The sequence below is a fragment of the Anopheles bellator genome, chromosome 1, assembly GCF_943735745.2.
Source record: "Anopheles bellator chromosome 1, idAnoBellAS_SP24_06.2, whole genome shotgun sequence".
In the NCBI taxonomy this organism is placed as follows: Eukaryota; Metazoa; Arthropoda; class Insecta; order Diptera; family Culicidae; genus Anopheles; species Anopheles bellator.
In genome coordinates, this window is record NC_071285.1 from 23,796,563 (window position 1) to 23,810,566 (window position 14,004).

General features: G+C 47.8%; 7 protein-coding genes across 7 annotated transcripts; 1 reads left to right on the forward strand and 6 right to left on the reverse strand.

The window, feature by feature from the left end:
• Nucleotides 1–1,950, reverse strand: LOC131215260 (polyglutamylase complex subunit TTLL1). Its single transcript, XM_058209648.1, has 5 exons — nucleotides 1,898–1,950; nucleotides 878–1,450; nucleotides 608–809; nucleotides 202–542; nucleotides 1–142 (listed from the first exon to the last, which is right to left on the reverse strand). Exons 1-5 carry the CDS (start codon nucleotides 1,948–1,950, stop codon nucleotides 1–3), a joined length of 1,311 nt encoding a protein of 436 aa, XP_058065631.1.
• Nucleotides 1,951–2,805: 855 nt separating this feature from the next.
• On the reverse strand, nucleotides 2,806–3,534 carry LOC131216241 (cytochrome b-c1 complex subunit 8). Its single transcript, XM_058210682.1, has 3 exons — nucleotides 3,473–3,534; nucleotides 3,075–3,269; nucleotides 2,806–2,998 (listed from the first exon to the last, which is right to left on the reverse strand). Exons 2-3 carry the CDS (start codon nucleotides 3,226–3,228, stop codon nucleotides 2,904–2,906), a joined length of 249 nt encoding a protein of 82 aa, XP_058066665.1. The 5' UTR covers nucleotides 3,229–3,269; nucleotides 3,473–3,534; the 3' UTR covers nucleotides 2,806–2,903.
• A 289-nt stretch (nucleotides 3,535–3,823) lies between these two features.
• Nucleotides 3,824–4,482, forward strand: LOC131216055 (large ribosomal subunit protein uL23m). The gene is made up of 2 exons (XM_058210453.1): nucleotides 3,824–4,171; nucleotides 4,235–4,482. The coding sequence occupies exons 1-2, from the start codon at nucleotides 3,878–3,880 to the stop codon at nucleotides 4,394–4,396; spliced, it is 456 nt and encodes a 151-aa protein (XP_058066436.1). The 5' UTR covers nucleotides 3,824–3,877; the 3' UTR covers nucleotides 4,397–4,482.
• A 728-nt stretch (nucleotides 4,483–5,210) lies between these two features.
• LOC131216302 (WW domain-binding protein 4) lies at nucleotides 5,211–6,687 on the reverse strand. The gene is made up of 4 exons (XM_058210754.1): nucleotides 6,555–6,687; nucleotides 6,426–6,498; nucleotides 5,556–6,364; nucleotides 5,211–5,483 (listed from the first exon to the last, which is right to left on the reverse strand). Coding segments are annotated over exons 1-4 (1,089 nt in total). The 5' UTR covers nucleotides 6,557–6,687; the 3' UTR covers nucleotides 5,211–5,278.
• A 593-nt stretch (nucleotides 6,688–7,280) lies between these two features.
• Nucleotides 7,281–8,013, reverse strand: LOC131216650 (perlucin-like). The gene is made up of 2 exons (XM_058211199.1): nucleotides 7,883–8,013; nucleotides 7,281–7,817 (listed from the first exon to the last, which is right to left on the reverse strand). Exons 1-2 carry the CDS (start codon nucleotides 7,968–7,970, stop codon nucleotides 7,390–7,392), a joined length of 516 nt encoding a protein of 171 aa, XP_058067182.1. The 5' UTR covers nucleotides 7,971–8,013; the 3' UTR covers nucleotides 7,281–7,389.
• A 621-nt stretch (nucleotides 8,014–8,634) lies between these two features.
• Nucleotides 8,635–10,721, reverse strand: LOC131215261 (chymotrypsinogen B-like). The gene is made up of 3 exons (XM_058209649.1): nucleotides 10,458–10,721; nucleotides 9,903–10,423; nucleotides 8,635–9,468 (listed from the first exon to the last, which is right to left on the reverse strand). The coding sequence occupies exons 1-3, from the start codon at nucleotides 10,718–10,720 to the stop codon at nucleotides 9,047–9,049; spliced, it is 1,206 nt and encodes a 401-aa protein (XP_058065632.1). The 5' UTR covers nucleotide 10,721; the 3' UTR covers nucleotides 8,635–9,046.
• A 568-nt stretch (nucleotides 10,722–11,289) lies between these two features.
• Nucleotides 11,290–12,184, reverse strand: LOC131213401 (perlucin-like). Its single transcript, XM_058207439.1, has 2 exons — nucleotides 12,058–12,184; nucleotides 11,290–11,991 (listed from the first exon to the last, which is right to left on the reverse strand). Exons 1-2 carry the CDS (start codon nucleotides 12,146–12,148, stop codon nucleotides 11,582–11,584), a joined length of 501 nt encoding a protein of 166 aa, XP_058063422.1. The 5' UTR covers nucleotides 12,149–12,184; the 3' UTR covers nucleotides 11,290–11,581.
• Nucleotides 12,185–14,004: the final 1,820 nt, after the last annotated feature.

A 14,004-nucleotide genomic window follows, 5' to 3' on the forward strand; every position in this document is an offset into this window, starting at 1 on the left:
CTATTTCCACCGATTGCTGTTGGACCGATGCTTGCCACTGCTGTTGTTTTGCAAATTGTCCTCCTGCGCTGCGATTTCTTCATCGATCAGCAAATCGAAATTGCCCAACATGTCCGGACTGGGAATTTTGTTCCAGCGTACACTGCGAAGGGAGAAAGCATAAGAACCCGAAGTGTGGAACAGACCAACGCAACACCTTACTCCGGCACTCCGTCCGGTGGCAGCACAATGTTGAGGATGTTGTCGATCAGTTTGTACTTCAGAATCCGATCGTTGGCCGTGGTCGAAGTCAGTGACGGGGAAGCATTCACCTCGACCAGCCACGGTTTCAAGGAATTATCGATAATGATATCGTAACCGTAGCATTCGAAGCAGTGCCTATCACTGGCCATTACACTCGACACCGCTTTCAGCGAGTGTACTATAAGCCAAGTGATGGACCCAAACAACTTATCCGTTACTTCCTTGCCACGGGTACCCTCGAGGTACAGGCGCAAGTTCTGGACACTCCACTTGCCCCCATGGTGGTTGTTGTATTCGCCCTGCAAAGCTCGACCACTGTAGTATCGTCCTTCGGTCGCTCCTCCGTCCGGCCCCCAACACTTACCCCATGCTTCTGAACGCTCACATTCGTAAGATGAACATACATATTGTCCAGTTCCGTGACACTAGTGTCGTACTTGACGGTGCAAAAACGGCAGAAACCCAACCGGAACAGGTAGGCCTTCAGGGGACGGAACGATGTCACCAGTACGTACAGCCGTAGGTCAAACTTTTTACCACCAATCAGGAGCGGATTCTCAATGTATCTACGGGGAAAGAATCGAAAATCTGCCCTCAACCGCAGGGTTCGCGACGCGTGTCTCTCTAGCGTTACCTTGAAATGACGTAACTTTCCTTGCCGATCTGCGGATGGAAGGACGTTTTGGCTTCCCGCGACCAGCGCTTAAGCTTCGACAGCTTGTTGATGAGGAAAATGCCGGCCCCTTGCGACTTGCCGCACGGTTTCATGATCCACGTGCTCTGCGGATTCTTGCGGTACTCTTCCACAAACATATTGTAATCGGCTGGCAGCACGAATGTGATCGGTATAAAGTCCAGGTAAAGGTACTTGGAGCCACCCGGAGTGTTGGCCTCTGTTTTCTCCGCCAGCGCGTTTCCATCCCGCTCCAGGTCCTTCCGGTAGCGCTTGATGTTCTTCACCAGCAGATCCTTGCGCGACAGCTCGTAGTGATTTGGAAAATGGTTGATCACCTGGTTGTCATGCATCCGATATCCACTGTCGACGCTGAAAATGTTGCGGCACGTCCCGGTGCCGGCCCAGTAGAAGTTCCAATCGTCGTCGGCCGTCACCTGGACCCAGCCGCGCTTCTCGAAGTTGCTGATCAGTACCGATTTGTCGAGGTCGGTGCAGAAGCATATCTTCATCCGTTCGTGACCTGTGGCGAGCCTGGAAGGGTTTAAAAAGAAGTCCGAAACGACCAACGGGGCGGCAAACCAAAAGGCTTATTAGATAGAGATACGCAACACAAACCTCCTCTCATCTTGCGCTGCTGTTTCGTGCCGTTCATCTACTCTCGTGCAGCGTTGGAGTGTAACTGATATCCACAGGGTCACCGAAGCCGCGCGTATCCTAGTTCCTGCGACTGGAGCTGGCGGAGCCAACGGCATAAAGCCCCATAATGCGGCCTTTGCTCTACGGTAGGCACTGCTCACGCTAAGGACGACAACCTCCGCCGGCTCCGATTCGGTGCGAACGATTCATCCTTACGATTTATGCACATTAACAACCGCGCCTGTCCTGCGCCGCGTTCGTCTCGGAGTACCATTCATAAAGAAAAATGTGCACGCCACGACCTCGAAATTATCCCCGTGCCCCCGCCGTGGCCGTACTCACCTGCCGTACATCGTGGCAAGGTTCGTTGAAACTCGCTTCGGTTCGATTGACATCCCGGTTGTCACCGATCCGCCGTTGGTCGGTCGCTGGATCGCCGTGTGCCTCCGATGCCGAGATACGGGAACGAGCCAGCAAAACAAATAATCTGCAGCCGCCGGGAGGCCCCGAACGGCAGCAGCAATCCGACGACTATTTTTAAGAGACCAGTCACGCAACCTGCCAACACATCATTTCCATTCCATTCACGGTTTATTACTCGGTCGGGGTTTTAAAGCTGCCGGTCATGGCGCGTCGCCGTAACGATGCCCTGTTGATGGTTTTCGCACAAAAGTGAACAACCTTCTGTTCGATGGTCTATCGGGTGGCACGAGCACACGAAGAAAGCACTGCTGCTCCACATATGCAAATTGCCAATGTTCGATTTTGCAAACGCTCCGGACTCGGTGAGGCAGTCCCGAGCGCTTGGGACAGGACAACGGACGAAAGCACTTTGTGATATCGAAATAAACAGTCGTTGCCATGGGCAACATTGACGGGGATTTTCTTTAGCAACCGCTAAGCGGTGCTCTTTGATTGAAATCCAATCGACAATAGAAATAGGCGCCGTTAGCGTGGTCAGAAGTGCTTCGAAGCGCCTCAAAGTGGGTCGATTCCGATGTCAGTGCATTGTGGGGGTTTGAAGGCATTTTCTCTCTAGCTTAGAACAAAATTTTTCTCTTCCGAGAAAAATGCAAAACACTGCCTTCTCCTAGTATTCTAGTGTCTATTCTTGTGTCTATAAGTTTTAAGCAACGCAGTCTGACCCAGCTAGTGTCCAAACGCTTCTGGAATCGATTGGATTGCTACCGTCACGCCATACTCCCTCCCCCTTTGGTTTCATCATCCGCAACGAATGTAAAGCGTAAACCTCTTTTCGTCACATTTCACTCGTGTTTTATTACATTGCTAAGCTTGCACCACAGATCGCTGCATATGCCGATTGTATCGCCGGCACACTCTGAGGCCCTTAAGAATCGTTTTCGAAGTCAGCCGGGTTCTTACGGTTGATTTGGGTGTGCAGATTTTCCACGTAATTGTACACCATGTAGCCCATGACGAACGCTACAAACGGAAGGAAAGCAAACGGGGATAAACATCATGCCACGCATCGCAAACAACGGTGCGCCTGGAATCTTACGCGGCGCTACGATGAAGATCTGCGAACGGATCCGTCGGAGCGTATTTGGGATGCCCTTGCTGAGCACATTGGCGAAGGCGCGCTGTTCGAAGGGAGAGATCTTGTGCGTGACGATGCCGCGTACTTTGGCAAGTTCTCCAAATCCGTGACCCATTGTCGTTTGGTTGAGGCTGAGCGCAAACGCTAACGAATTATCTGCAAATTTTACAAAACAGAACGATACATTACATAATCGACGTTGCACTACATTTTAATCAGCAGCCTGGCACCGGCCAAACTAGCACACGGAACAGATAGTGCCCAAGCCTCTCGATCCAAATCCGATCGTTGTAGAACATTTTTTGTGCTTTGCAATACGTAAAATCAAATAATTCTTTGTGAAAATAGTACTCACGGACCTTGTTTCTTTTCGGTTTGCAATAAAACCCGATCGAGTGGATGTCAAATGTGACATTTCTGGTTCTACGCTCTGGGTTGAAAAACACTATGCACGTTTCGAACAGCATACTTTCCTACAAAGCTACAACTTGGTATTGTTTTACTGCGGTTTTGTTTTATTCCTCAAAACCCTCACCATATTAGTTTCAACTGAAAATTTTATTTTGACCAAAGTACAAACGAAGGACTGTATATTTTTATTTCTGTCGAACGAATAGATCCATGAAATAAGATTCTCTTGGGGCACCCTGTGCGGCGCAATCTCTGTCATTTTCTCGTGTTTACACTTTCGATTGTTATTCAACCAACAATTGAAACCGGCCAAACGGAGTGCGCTTCGAGTGCGTTTAAATTCACACAGAAACATGTCCACCCGGTGGTATCCGATCTACCAGCGAGGCAACCCGCAACTACGGGTGTTTCTTCCAAACTTTTGGCTCAAGCTCGTGCGACCCGAACAGCAGCAACCCTCCAACGTGGTACAGTTCGCGTGCTCGATGGAAATGACCCGGCACGATGTAAAGAACTATCTGGAAAAAATCTACAAAATCCCGGTAGTCAATGTGCGCACTCGCATAGGACTAGGAAACACCAAGCCCGACATGGTGCTAGGATACATAACGAAGGACGAGGACACGAAATATGCGTACGTAACGCTGGTAAGATTGAACCACAGTCTCTGCGGATAACAATCGTCTACATGGCCACCTTTTACGTTCTAGCCCAATACCATCAAGTTCGAGTTCCCCGACATCTTTCCCACAGACGCCAAACAGAAGATGGAGGATGACAAAAAATCGCTGGACGAAGCGAAGAAGAACTACAAAAAGTTCCTGGACAAAAACAAAGACCGTCCCGGCACTCCCGGATGGTTTTCGATTTAAGGTTAAGGCTTGATCGTCATCTTCCTCCTAATAGTGCGCCTCCCGTTTAGAAATGCAGAGTAATAAAAAGGTTATCTTTATTTGTTCAGAAACACGGTTTCTCGTTAACGAGCCCTTTGGGCAACCTTTGTCGCTGCTTCAGGATTTCGGAATTCGGATCAGTTTCAGGTAGGTTTGACGATCGATCGGCAGTTCCTCCAGCTGCCCCTGCTTATTACACGCCGAGCAACTGCGTTGGTCGTACTGATATTAAATGACCTAACAATTTAGAAGAAGGACAAGTTAACATAATAAACTGTACACTTTCGACATAATTCGACGGTTAGTGCTACTTACATTCGGATGAGTCGGACAAGTACGAGCGAGACGACCGAAATGGAACGCACCGCACCATTTGCAGTGGATTGTGGTGCTTTTGCGTTGGCAGATACACTCCGCCAGCCGTCGTGCCTCTGCTTCGGCATCGTCCTTCGTGTGAACAGGTGATTTACTGTTAACCACTGCCGGAGGAACCATGTTGGTGGCGTTCCTTTTCGCTTTTTCGCCAAACTTTTTATTAACGCTCATCATTACGAATTTGCTTGTCAATTGATAAACACAACCTGCTTGGAGCCAAAAGGATCGCAACTACGTTTCCGTTCGTTTGAAATAAGCGTTCCCAACGAAAGTGACAGTTAGCGAGAAAGGCTTTCTTCATCGAGTGCTATCGATTAGTCGACTTATCGACGTTATCGTTTCCCGTAAGGTCTAAAATTTAAGTAACTGGAAGTTTATTTTCTCTACTTTGTAATACAATTCACGATAGAGCTGTTCGCCGGGAGTTTCTAGTTTAATTAAATCTTTTACTTCTATTTATACGTTTTCTCCATGCTACCGTCGCGTTTAGTCTACATCCAACCTTTGCCGGACGTTGCGTTGAAATTTTCTCTTTTTCACAAACGCATCACTCACTGTGGCTGTTACTTCGGCAGGTACGTGATCAACGACCTTCTCTTTGAACTTTGGCTGTGGAGCTTCCGGTGCCACGCTCGGGACGTAAAGCGGCGCTGGCACAACGGGTAGCTGTAAATCGACCGGTTTTACATCCCTGTGAAAAGATCACCAATTTTACTTCCGTTTATTACCCAAGCGGAATGACAACATTCAATCAGCGACTCACCTAGGCTCCACCTTTTCCCACGTTCCGTAAGGATTCCGGGCACGGTCCAATTTGGCGTCAGCTTCCGCTTCCCGCTTGCGGTCGGCCATCTTTTCAAAGTCTTCCTTCGCCTTCCGGTTTTGCCTGAATATTTGTGCCATGTTTTCGCGCCGCAACCGGGCCGCTATTTCATCCGCATTCTCGAGCTCGTACTTGGCTTCCGATTCGGCCGTTTCCTTCTGCTTTTGCCACGCCATCTTCGACAGCTTCTCGTACTCGGCCTTTTTCATGAAACCCTCCGGTGGACATTCCCACACCGATTCACCCGATTTCACGTTCCAGTAGTAAGTGTAACCTTCATCCGTTGCGGCTTCAACCCACATCGAACGATTTTCGTCTGCTTTGGCGACATCTTCAGAGTGCTTACGTTTAGCGGCCGCTTTCTCTCTGTACGATTTCGTATCCTCGTCACTGTCGCCGCCAGCCAGGTAGAACGGATCCGCTTCCCTGCCCCTCTTGGGCGGTGCCTTCGGTCGCGATCCGGTAGGTTCAGCGCTTTCCGCAACCGGCCCCGCGCTTCCGACCGCTTGTGCGGCCGCTTCCTTGGCTTCCTCCTGTTGCTGTTTCTCGTACAGTTCCCGCGAGCTAATGTCGGCACAAGCACTGATATCCTGCATGTACGCCTTCATTGCAGCATCGTTCATTTTTTTCAGGTCCGCATCGATCTTGTTCTGCTCCTGCTGCGCTTTGTAGCTGTTGCGGCTAATCTCGGTGATGCGCTTCTGAACGCTGAGCTGATGCCGTTTTCCATTTTCGTGGAATTGGACACTCTGCAAGGAGGCAACACCAGTGATTAGCAACTGTTTGTAATTGTTGTTATTTGTTTCATACCGCTTTGTTATCCGCTATCCAACATTTGCAAAAGTCACAAAACTTCCTATCGTTTGATTTCCAATAGTCCGCCCTGAAACAGCACCGTTTTTAAATTAAATGAAACGACTACGATTTTACAATATTTACATTTCCAAGAAAGCTGCTCGTCAATTTTCGTTTGCTCGCTTGTAGAGCACTATTGTTCGAACTTCTTTCACAAATTAACGCTATTTAAGTTCACTGTTCTATCATTTATCACAAATCTTCGAAATCGACAGAGATTGTTTATGTTTATTGATTTGACAGTTCTGTACTAAATCAAGGTTTGACAGATTTGTACTAAATGAAGGTTTGTATACCCTCGTGGAAACGTTCGAAACGAAAAACGTGGAAAGTGTTCAAAACACAACAGTTGAAACAAACAGTTGAAGGTAAACGGTAAATGCAATCCATGCGCTATTTTATAGTTTGGACTTCTCAACAACAATTATAATGATTTTTGTACAGTCGCGCCTTTCATTCGCGTAACTTAATACGGCTCTGTCCGGTAAGGGAAGCATTAAATCATCATACGATAATGTGCCAAGAAGTTGACTGAATATTTGTCCATTGCAAGGTAAATTGTTAAGATAAGTTTGGCAAATATTACAATCGTAAATAGTTGACTTCGCAAGCAAGAAGCCTGATAATACACTTACCAATGAACACAGGCTGGTTAATTCGACACAATGGGAAGTGGAAAGGTTTTCCGTGTGATGAGAAGATTCTGTTTATGCGAGTAAAACGCTGTTTGTGAAAATTTAAACTGGAGTATGTTCAATTGCGCAGCATTCGTCCTATTCGTTATGCTAAAGAAATTCCTACATATTCAAGTCTATGAAAAATGCCGTTTATTAATGAACTTGAACTTAAGCCTTGCAAAAAAAACTATGTCAACGACAAACCACAAAGCGTTACTTCCGTTATGAAAGATTATTGTTTTTTATAATACATTCTCACAAATGTATCTCTGCCTCAAATCACATCGTATGTCATTCCAACGAACTCCTTCCCCGCGCGCAATTTCCAGGCAATCTTCGATCCCGGCGGAATTATCCGGCTGACCTACGTCGAAATCAAAGTAGCCGTTTCCGTAGCCCACTAGTTGGTTGGTGGAAATCCACACGAAAATTCCCTTGTTACCCAGATCAACCCCGCCGACCCACCAGGGTCCTTTGGAGTTGCTCGAAGCTTGTACGGCCTCCGCAATCAAACGGCTGTCGTCCTGACTGGTGATCGTCGCCAATCTGAGGCCAACGCTTTGGCACAGTCTCCAGGCCTCGAAAAACGTAACGCCACGGTTGTTGTACACGTAGTACCGCTTAGAGGTGCCATTCTGAGGATCGCATCCACCTCGCGTCGTAACCGGATCTGTAAAAGAAATTGGATGTCCGATTGGTAAGTTCCATTTTCAGGAACGTTGGATAGAACCATACACTGTTCGTCAATGGAGGTTGGACTAGCATTTACACAAAGCGCCACGGTGCACAACAACAAAACTGCACTCTTTGCGTACCCAAGCATGTTGATCGTTTCAAGTCTTTTTGCAAACTGACCGCGGTACCAGTGTTTCTGTTATTAATAGCGGACTCCACTTGAATAACTTTTCTAGAAACGGGTTGTCGGTTTAGTTGTAGTCCACTTTACTGCCCACTGCCCATGTCTTGTCGAATTAAATGGTACTTGCAGTGATAGGAGGAAGATATAAATCAAAGCCTTTTCGAGATAAACGTAGCATCACAGCGTCACGAGCAACGTGAATCAATATTTAACCGTTTTGTTAGAGAAAATATTTACGTCCCATGCACGTTTCACTCAGGACCAAGTATAGGTAGCATTTGTTGCATAATTTAGTAATTAAACGCGAAACACGGGATCAATCTGAAGTGACAAAGCCAAACTATTACTCATTCCAAAGGTTCTGTGTTCTTGCTCTGAAAACAAATTTATTTCATTAAAAGATGAACAATAGCAAACATTTTTCTGTTTCTGGCCGCATTTTGAAACATGAGTACTATTGGTGCGAATTACGGTCTACGAAGGATCATAAGATTACAGTTCGCCTTGAGCTGGAAACCCCATTTTGGAATACATACTGCTTACTCGTGGGCAAAATTCTACGATCTGCGACCAAACTGAGAAGGATAGTTGTGTGACGAAATGTTTGCGATGATCAGCAATTTCTGTAGCTTTCTTATTTCTTCCGCCACTCCTTATCGCCAAGATCAGTGAGTGGTGCAGTAGTGATCGTTCTGCCCACAGGCGCACGGATCTAGGTTTGGAAGGTTCTTTCGTGTGGATTAGCACAAATCTTCCGATTGGATTTGAGACCGGCTATTTCGACTTCATTCCCGGACAGCCCGATTACTTTAAGGGTGTTGAAAATTGTGTTGAGATAGGCCGATTCGGCAGAGTCCAGTGGAATGATGTGCCGTGCGACATAAAACTACGGTTTATTTGTGAGGATGCTGATTAAAGTGCCTGACTTTTGTTGAAATTGTATTACGCTTGGTGTTTGGTTGAGTCTTTTCTAGCTACAAGAAAGCTTCTCAGTCAAACAGCATGGCATCATTTGTATGGCATTATGCTTTATTGTATGCTTATCCTACGTGCTCACAAATGTACCTCTGGTTCCAATCGCACGGTACATCGTTCCAGCCAACACCACCCCAGCGTCCGATTTCTAGGCAATTTTCGCGTCCTCCAGCATTATCCGGCTGCCCTGCCGAGTAATCGAAGTATCCGGTTCCGTAGCCGACCGGCTGGTTGGTGGAAATCCACACAAACATTCCTTCGTTGCCAAGATCAGTGCCTCCGACCCACCAGGGTCCTTTGGAATTGCTCGACGCTTTAATGGCCTCCGCAATCAAACGGCTGTCTTCCGCGTTGGTGATCGTTGCTAATCGATGGCCAACGCCTTGGCAGAGTCTCCAGGCCTCCAGAAACGTCACGTTGCGACCGTTCTGCACGATGTACCGCTTGGGTAGTTCACTCTGAGGACCGCATACTCGAGTGCCAGGATCTAAACCACAGGGAAGAAGGAAACCAAAAAATAATATTCACACTCGCGTTTTTTTTAGAGAATATCGAATACGCCGTACACTGATCGTCGTAGTCAACGACAATTGGGCTGGCGTAAGCACAGCCCCCAATGAGGCACAAGTACAAAAACGCGCTCTTTGCGATCACAAGCATGTTGATTTTCAAAACGTCAATACCCTACTGAACTGCTCATTCTACAGGCTATCGGTACTGCCCATCTTAGCGCAGCATCGTTTTTCGTGCTCTCTCTCCCACTGAAACGGTCTTTGAGCCACTTGGCTCGAAACAGGTTATCTGCTCAATTGCACTTCAGCTCTCGCGGTGGTTCCCCTGTCAGTTCCGAAATACCCCAACACAACGGACCAACACTTGCAAAGTAAACCAACAACAAACGGGGATGATCGGTGAACGTACCACGGCGCATCAGCTTCCGTCGGAGCCACACCATGTACTTGGCCACATCGACGAACACGGTGTAGTCGGAGGTGCTGCAGAAGTTCTCGTCTTGCGCGCCCGAGGCGGAAAAGGCAACGATCCCCAGCAACGTCCAGCTGCCGGAAGCACCCCGCACGAAGAGTCCTCCGCCGCTGTCCCCGTTGCAAGGGCTGGTCCCGTTGCGCCAGCCCGCGCAGAACATGTTGTCGTTTAGGATGCCGCCAAAGGCGGCGGCATTACTCTCCCGACACTGCCGGTGACTCACGATCGGTGCCGTGGCGGCTCGCAGCACATTGGCCACACGTTTGCCCTCCGTGTAGCCCCAGCCTACCACCGTTCCGATGACGGAGACTGCGAGCTGCGGGCCCCGCGAGGGTAGGCAAGCGGGCTGCACGTAATCGTCGAAACGCACCGTGTCCTTCGTCACGAGCAGGGCGATATCGTCTTGGATGTCGTTCAAGCTGAACGTTTCGTGCGGGATCACCTGCGCGAGAGCCCTCCTCCAGCGTATATTTGCCCAACTTGGCCAGCAGCTCTTCCGGCTTCCGTGCCTTACTCTGACCGGGCATGGTCACGCAGTGGGCCGAGGTGACGATCACTTTCGCGGTTATCAGCGTGCCTCCACAGACGTAGATCGGTTTCGGACGTAGCTGGAAGATGGCCGTGTGCCACGGATAGTCGCCGACCTGTGTTTCGTAGCCATTGGTCAGCAGGTGCCGCGTTTTAATTTGCCGGACGCCACACTGCGCCGAAGAACCATCACCGAAGAGCGCAAACAGACCGAGCAAGAGCAACATGCACACGAATTGCTGGTTCAAATGAGACTAATGTTGGCGCACGCGGTCAAACATCATCATACAGGGTGCGCCATCTGGAGTGCCGTTTTTCATTTGGTTATAAAATAAAAACGGCTGAATAGTTTCCAATGCTTAAACATTTATTTGAATGCTCGATTCACCAAATATATGTATAAAATACAATTTTGCTTGCAGAAGATTGGGAAATATTAAAAAAATATTTCAAAAGTGGTAGGTCTCAAACGGAACTATATTTGAAAAGCACATTTCGTTGAAGCTCATTTCCACCTCTGTGGTTCGGAAAACCCACACATCGTGCAAGAGAAGCCAATGCAACCACAACGAGTGACTGTTTGGTGCAGGATTTGGCTGATTGGGTTCTTCGGCGAAATTTAAATACAAACGAACAAATGAGCAACTATTGACAACCTCAACACCCAAATTCAAGTTGCTATTGCTAAAATAGGACCAGATACAATAAAAAAATGTACTCAAAAATAGATCGGTGGATATTTTACCGAAATTGTTTTTCATAAATAAAATTGAACAATCAACCTTTCAAAGAAATGTTCAAGCATCGAAAAATATTCATCCGGTTTTATTTCAAAACCAAATGAAAAACGGTACTTTAGACGGCGCACCCTATACATCATTGTCCTCGCGACGTACCTTGAGGGAAAAGCGCCTGGAAGTAGGCAATCACGGTGCGTTTGATTTCATCGACGGCAAGCGATCGACGTGCAAAAGAAAGGAAGAACACAGTTTAAATAAATGTTCTTGTTCCTTCGTGTCCTTCAATCATAACTATGATCATACGTCTTTCAATAATAATGTGATTTCTTTATAATTTAAGTCGCGCACTCATCCGCCATGCTCACAAATGTATCGGTGCTTCGCATCACACGCTGCATCATTCCACGTTCCACCGTCATGCCCAATTTCCAGACAGTGCTCGTTTCCGCCAGCATTATCCGGTTGATTGGGTGCGTAATCTGAGTATCCCGTTCGGAAGCCCACCGGCTGGTTGGTGGAAATCCAGACAAACACTCCTTCATTGCCGAGATCGGTGCCTGCGATCCACCAGGGTCCTTTGGAGTTGCTCGAAGCTTGAATGGCTGCCTCCACCGAACGGGTGTCGTTCTGGTTGGTGATTGTCGCTAATCGATGGCCAACGCTCTGACAGAGTCTCCAGGCCTCGAAAAACGTTACGCCACGGCTGTTGAAAACGTAATACCGTTTCGAGACTTCTTCGCTGGTTGGTGCTCCGACATCTTACGATAAAAATATGCAAATTCTTCAGTTCTTTTGCTGCATGATATCAAACTGTTTATAATTACCGGTCCGTTCATGGGCTGCATTGGACCGACTGGGTGGACTAGAAACGCAGTGGTGTGCGGCGAAGAGAAATACTAAAACTACGTACCTCATGATCCTCTGCTCCTGTGTCGATGTTCCAAACAAATCTTTTACACTAAGCTACTCGATAGCAGTTCGTGTATCTCTTATATATGGGAAGTGTCCGCTAGTTTCTGAAATTGCACTTAAACTCTAGTTCAAGTGCAGAGGCACGAGCAGGGGGTCATAAAATTCTACACCAGGAAGTACACTCCCGTTTCTAGTTGCACCTTCACCTCTTAGAACGTGTGAGGTGCGAAACGCGATGGTCCTATAAATGGTAAACAAGTTTGAGTTATGCAAAGATCTGTTTGTTAGTAAACTTGGCAATGGGATTAACGAACGAATGAAAGCTGTCCTTTAAAATGCGCAATGTTTTCTATGAGGAAACTACCGGAAGTCGAAACCCGGGTTGTGTAAACAAATGGCTCTAGTTTTCCTCCTCATTATGCTTTTTGGCAACATTATCTTCTTTTGGCATCAATGATGATTGATTTCAATAAATGATTTCATGTCGAGAAAAATAAATTTAGTTTGCCACTTATTTTTGGAGAGTACCTTTTTTGCCTAAAAGGGATGTTTTGCGGTGGTCGTTGATTTTCTACTAACAGCTGAAAAAAATACTACAGAATCGCATCAAAGGCTTGCTTTTGGAAGATCGTAGTGCTTTGAGTGGTTTAAACAATTTAAATATGGCGATTTAGACTTAACAAACAAAGAGTGCCAGAAGACTCTACAAAGTTCGAGGACGCTGAAGTCGCGGATCAGCTAAATGTGTCTCAACACGCCATATCCCTATGTTTCTACATTTGGAAGACATCCAGAAGTTTGGAAAAAGAAACCCTCTTACCAGCGTTCAGGAAATCAGCGTTTTATATCATACTTCAGAAGCTTACAATAATTTGTTTAATAATACAATACAATAAAACATGACTAACGAAAACAAATTCTTCAAAGCTCGACTGCTGACCTTTAGCTATGTTGCAGTCCAGCCTTTCGCTATTCAGGACCAACCGTGATTTACTCCTCATTTGCTCGAGCCACCAGATCACTACCACACGGTCGGCATAGGTCGCGAAGATGATTTCTTGCCAAAACCCCAAAAGCTCATCACCCCGAAAAGCTTTCCCGTCGCCACTTCCAAATGCCGCCAGTTCCGCCCCGCGTATTTTATCGCACCAAATGGACACACACAGAGACAGAAGGGTTCGATCGGTGTTTTCGCTTTCGACGGTGAGTGCCTGAGTTCCACTCCGTGTGGCACTCACGCGAAGGGGAAAACCGTGGGGGGCGGCCGCGTTCACTCGGGCGGCCAACCAAATTCATTCCCGGCGTTCGCCGCCGCAGAGTTTCGCGCGCGGATCATCGTGCGGCGGCCTCAGTTGGGTTTTCCGTTTCGTTACGCGCGCACAGCTCGCCCGGTGGTCACGCCACGCCAGACCGTGTCACGATCCGATCGCACTCGCCCGCGGAAAGTGTGAAGGAGCCCAGCATTGTTTTGTGTGTGTTTTTTTTTTTTTTGGAGGGGTCGAACGGCGCTTTTCGGAGCGGCACGAGGCGCCCATTTCGCCGGTGGCTTGAACAACGCGTCCCCTAGTGTGCCCAAGTGTTTAGCGTACGTAATTCACGGTGTTTGGTTGATTGTAACATCAACAGTACATCGTGTCGATAGCTTTGGGTCTGATCTAACGTTTCAGGAAGGATCTCAGCAAGCGTCCGGTGTCCTTGCCGGGGTGCCGCCGAGGCAAGCTTTCTGCTCGACTCGCGTCTGACACTTTGGTGGCACGCGTACGTTTGAAACGGGTCTAAATTCGAGCTCCTGGTCCCCGTGAGCGAGAGCGCCCAAGCGAGTGAGCGTAAGGCTGTGTTGGGCTGCCTGCTATCGGCTC

Excerpts from the sequence above, each read along its gene's own strand:
- LOC131216055 (XM_058210453.1), top strand. The coding sequence starts at position 3,878 with ATGTCCACCCGGTGGTATCCGATCTACCAGCGAGGCAACCCGCAACTA. Across the intron at positions 4,172-4,234 it reads AATATGCGTACGTAACGCTG|CCCAATACCATCAAGTTCGA; the intron begins GTAAGATTGAAC and ends TTTACGTTCTAG.
- LOC131216302 (XM_058210754.1), bottom strand. Across the intron at positions 6,365-6,425 it reads GGATAGCGGATAACAAAGCG|AGTGTCCAATTCCACGAAAA; the intron begins GTATGAAACAAA and ends GCCTCCTTGCAG. Across the intron at positions 5,484-5,555 it reads TGGGAAAAGGTGGAGCCTAG|GGATGTAAAACCGGTCGATT; the intron begins GTGAGTCGCTGA and ends ATCTTTTCACAG.
- LOC131216650 (XM_058211199.1), bottom strand. The coding sequence starts at position 7,970 with ATGCTTGGGTACGCAAAGAGTGCAGTTTTGTTGTTGTGCACCGTGGCG. Across the intron at positions 7,818-7,882 it reads AACCTCCATTGACGAACAGT|ATCCGGTTACGACGCGAGGT; the intron begins GTATGGTTCTAT and ends TTTCTTTTACAG.
- LOC131215260 (XM_058209648.1), bottom strand. The coding sequence starts at position 1,950 with ATGTCAATCGAACCGAAGCGAGTTTCAACGAACCTTGCCACGATGTAC. Across the intron at positions 1,451-1,897 it reads CTTGCCACGATGTACGGCAG|GCTCGCCACAGGTCACGAAC; the intron begins GTGAGTACGGCC and ends AAACCCTTCCAG. Across the intron at positions 543-607 it reads TGAGCGTTCAGAAGCATGGG|GGCGAATACAACAACCACCA; the intron begins GTAAGTGTTGGG and ends CGAGCTTTGCAG.
- LOC131216241 (XM_058210682.1), bottom strand. The coding sequence starts at position 3,228 with ATGGGTCACGGATTTGGAGAACTTGCCAAAGTACGCGGCATCGTCACG. Across the intron at positions 2,999-3,074 it reads GATCTTCATCGTAGCGCCGC|CGTTCGTCATGGGCTACATG; the intron begins GTAAGATTCCAG and ends TTCCGTTTGTAG.
- LOC131215261 (XM_058209649.1), bottom strand. The coding sequence starts at position 10,720 with ATGTTGCTCTTGCTCGGTCTGTTTGCGCTCTTCGGTGATGGTTCTTCG. Across the intron at positions 10,424-10,457 it reads AAGGCACGGAAGCCGGAAGA|GAGGGCTCTCGCGCAGGTGA; the intron begins GCTGCTGGCCAA and ends TATACGCTGGAG. Across the intron at positions 9,469-9,902 it reads ACGGAAGCTGATGCGCCGTG|ATCCTGGCACTCGAGTATGC; the intron begins GTACGTTCACCG and ends CCTGTGGTTTAG.
- LOC131213401 (XM_058207439.1), bottom strand. The coding sequence starts at position 12,148 with ATGAGGTACGTAGTTTTAGTATTTCTCTTCGCCGCACACCACTGCGTT. Across the intron at positions 11,992-12,057 it reads TGCAGCCCATGAACGGACCG|ATGTCGGAGCACCAACCAGC; the intron begins GTAATTATAAAC and ends TTTTATCGTAAG.